Here is a 2,342-nt window from a genome sequence, read left to right as displayed (position 1 = left end):
TCATGTTCACTCGTTTTCTTTAAGACCAGGTTCCAACAACCATTAGCTCTTGAAAGTATTAGCTCGATCTCAATCTTTTCTAGAGCCTAAAGTGAATCCTAAATTTATTTTCCTGTTTAACAACATGCTGATCTTGGAAACGACTCTGTAGAAGGCAGGGCTCAGAGACTGGAAAGCACCAAATGTCGCACAGTGTCTAGTGTTTACGCAGACATTCCTGTATGACTCTGAACTAGGAGTGTTTACGCTTCATTTTTAGTTCATTCGGTTTGGATTTTCCAGTGAAACCCAAAAACAAACCGAAAATCAAGAGGGAGTGGATTGAAATCTTGTAATTGTCAAAAAAAAAAAAAAAACCTACCTTATTTTAAGACTAAAGTCAGACGTCAGACACTATGGGAGTTCCCGTTAAAAGAAAACAAGAACCATTATTAATATTTTTGTTGTTCATGTTATATTCTCTTTGAACATAACTCAAAAACCCAAACTCAATTTGTGTTGACCAAAAATGGAAATAATGTTCACCCTATCCAAAACCCTATTAAGAATCATCCCAAATCTAGCAAATTGCTTCTTTTCAGTCGACTGCTATTCCTGTTCATTCAACTGTTTCATAGTGGTGGACCCAAGTGAATTTCAGCCATAAAAATCAACCAACAAATATTCAAATTTTATTTAATATAAATATAGATTTGGTAAACAAATAGGAGTAAACTACATTTACAATTATACAAACAACAAATTAACCTTTTTTTTTTTTTTTGAACATACAAGCTTTCCTCCTACTATTTGCATTATACCGCCAATGCCAGAAATCGAACCCTGGACCTCTCACCAAAAGGCCAAAGCCTTTACCATCCCACCAAAGTGGTGATGGCAACAACAAATTAACCTAATAAATCATGCAATAAATCATCACAACTGTTGAGATGGATGCACCAATTCAATTATTCTACATTCCAAACTCTAAATTTTCAAGACGAGTACAAATCAACCAACTCATCAAAACAATCCGAACCGTCGTTAAAATCCGCGTTCTCAAGCATCCACAACAAGTGATCAAAAAGTACAACCTAAGGAAAAAAAAACAATTTACAATTATTAATGTAAAGTAAAAGTAACATTTAACATTAAAAAAAAACAACAAATCAAAGGATTTCTGATCCAATGATATCTTGATGGTGGGAAAAGATTTAGTGACCATAAGGTCCTGGGCTTGAATCTCACAACAGGGGGTTTTCTCAAATATTGAGTTTCCTCCTGAATTGGTGGCTTGATGGTGGATATGATCGCGTGGTGCCACTGGTGACATAATGACACTCCAGTGGTCCGTGAGTGATCCAAATTAGTTGTTAAAAAAAACATTAAAAAAAAAAACCGCAACCTCACAGTTAATAACTGACACGTCATGATCCCCAGTTTTCTTTGGCTTCTCCATTAATGCATTCACAAGTGGATGGTTCAAATACTTTGAGCTGATCACATACCGTTTCCTCGTGCTGCCGACGAACACGAGCTCTTGCGGCTCGTCTTCGTCGGCGTCTACAACCGACACAGCGTTTGTGTTCCAGATGATTCCGGCGCCGCGGTGGTGTCTTGCGGAGTTAGATCCGAGGCTTCTAGAGGATAACTGTTTTGATAGTGTCTTACATTTACGTAGAATTATGTTTATCTTCTTCATGGTTGATGTAAGGGCTTCTGAAGATGAGTGGAAGTATATATAGTGGTAAATAATAAATTATTAAGGGAGGATGGATTGTGTAAATAGGGGAATGATGGGGGGTGCGATTTGGGTAGTTGGTGGGCCCATGTGTTAAATGAAAGTTAATGCTTTTATGTTTTTGTTTATTGGTGGGTTTAATTTAAGTTGGTTTGGATTTGAGTGTACTTTCTCAACCGACATGATTTTTATTACGGTAAGATAACCTGTAAACTGAAAAAAGTACTTGTTAATGAGCTTTTGCTTAATTAGTCATTAGTATCGGAGGGTGATGTCATGCATGAATGTGCATAACATGTTGATTGTTTTTCCTACAAGTTCGTTTTGGGTTTTAAATTTATAAAAATGATTTTTATTAAACTAAATTACATAAAGTTTGTACCTATCGTATATATAGGATGTTATTGGGAAGAATCAAGTATCGATCCAAAAACACAAGATGTTTTCAATACTAAATCTTTGTAATTAAATTAACCGAGAATAATAATCTTGAAAGGTTTGTTTTAAACTAAATTTTTGTTTGTTTTTAAATAAAATTAAGCAATTGAGATAACTTCGAACGAGTTAAACAGTATATAAAGGCTACCACCTTAATTTAGAATTCACTTAACTCTTGTTGGCG

The 2,342-nt window shown here is 35.2% G+C and overlaps 1 protein-coding gene across 1 annotated transcript; it reads right to left on the bottom strand.

Moving 5' to 3' along the window:
• Positions 1-974: 974 nt before the first annotated feature.
• On the bottom strand, positions 975-1,681 carry LOC143586674 (auxin-responsive protein SAUR76-like). Its single transcript, XM_077068158.1, has 2 exons — positions 1,379-1,681; positions 975-1,073 (listed from the first exon to the last, which is right to left on the bottom strand). Exons 1-2 carry the CDS (start codon positions 1,679-1,681, stop codon positions 975-977), a joined length of 402 nt encoding a protein of 133 aa, XP_076924273.1.
• Between the last annotated feature and the right edge of the window lie 661 nt (positions 1,682-2,342).

The sequence above is a fragment of the Bidens hawaiensis genome, unplaced genomic scaffold (genome assembly GCF_021521415.1).
Source record: "Bidens hawaiensis isolate Kalapana, Puna unplaced genomic scaffold, B.hawaiensis_p1.1 tig00034763_1, whole genome shotgun sequence".
In the NCBI taxonomy this organism is placed as follows: Eukaryota; Viridiplantae; Streptophyta; class Magnoliopsida; order Asterales; family Asteraceae; genus Bidens; species Bidens hawaiensis.
Note: the sequence above shows the minus strand (reverse complement) of the source record. Positions and strands in the feature narration are given on the sequence as shown.

Bases quoted from the DNA above. Each gene is read 5' to 3' on its own strand.
- LOC143586674 (XM_077068158.1), bottom strand. From the start codon at position 1,681: ATGAAGAAGATAAACATAATTCTACGTAAATGTAAGACACTATCAAAA. The intron at 1,074-1,378 runs GTTTTTTTTTTT...TTTTTTCCTTAG, and splicing joins TTATTAACTGTGAGGTTGCG to GTTGTACTTTTTGATCACTT.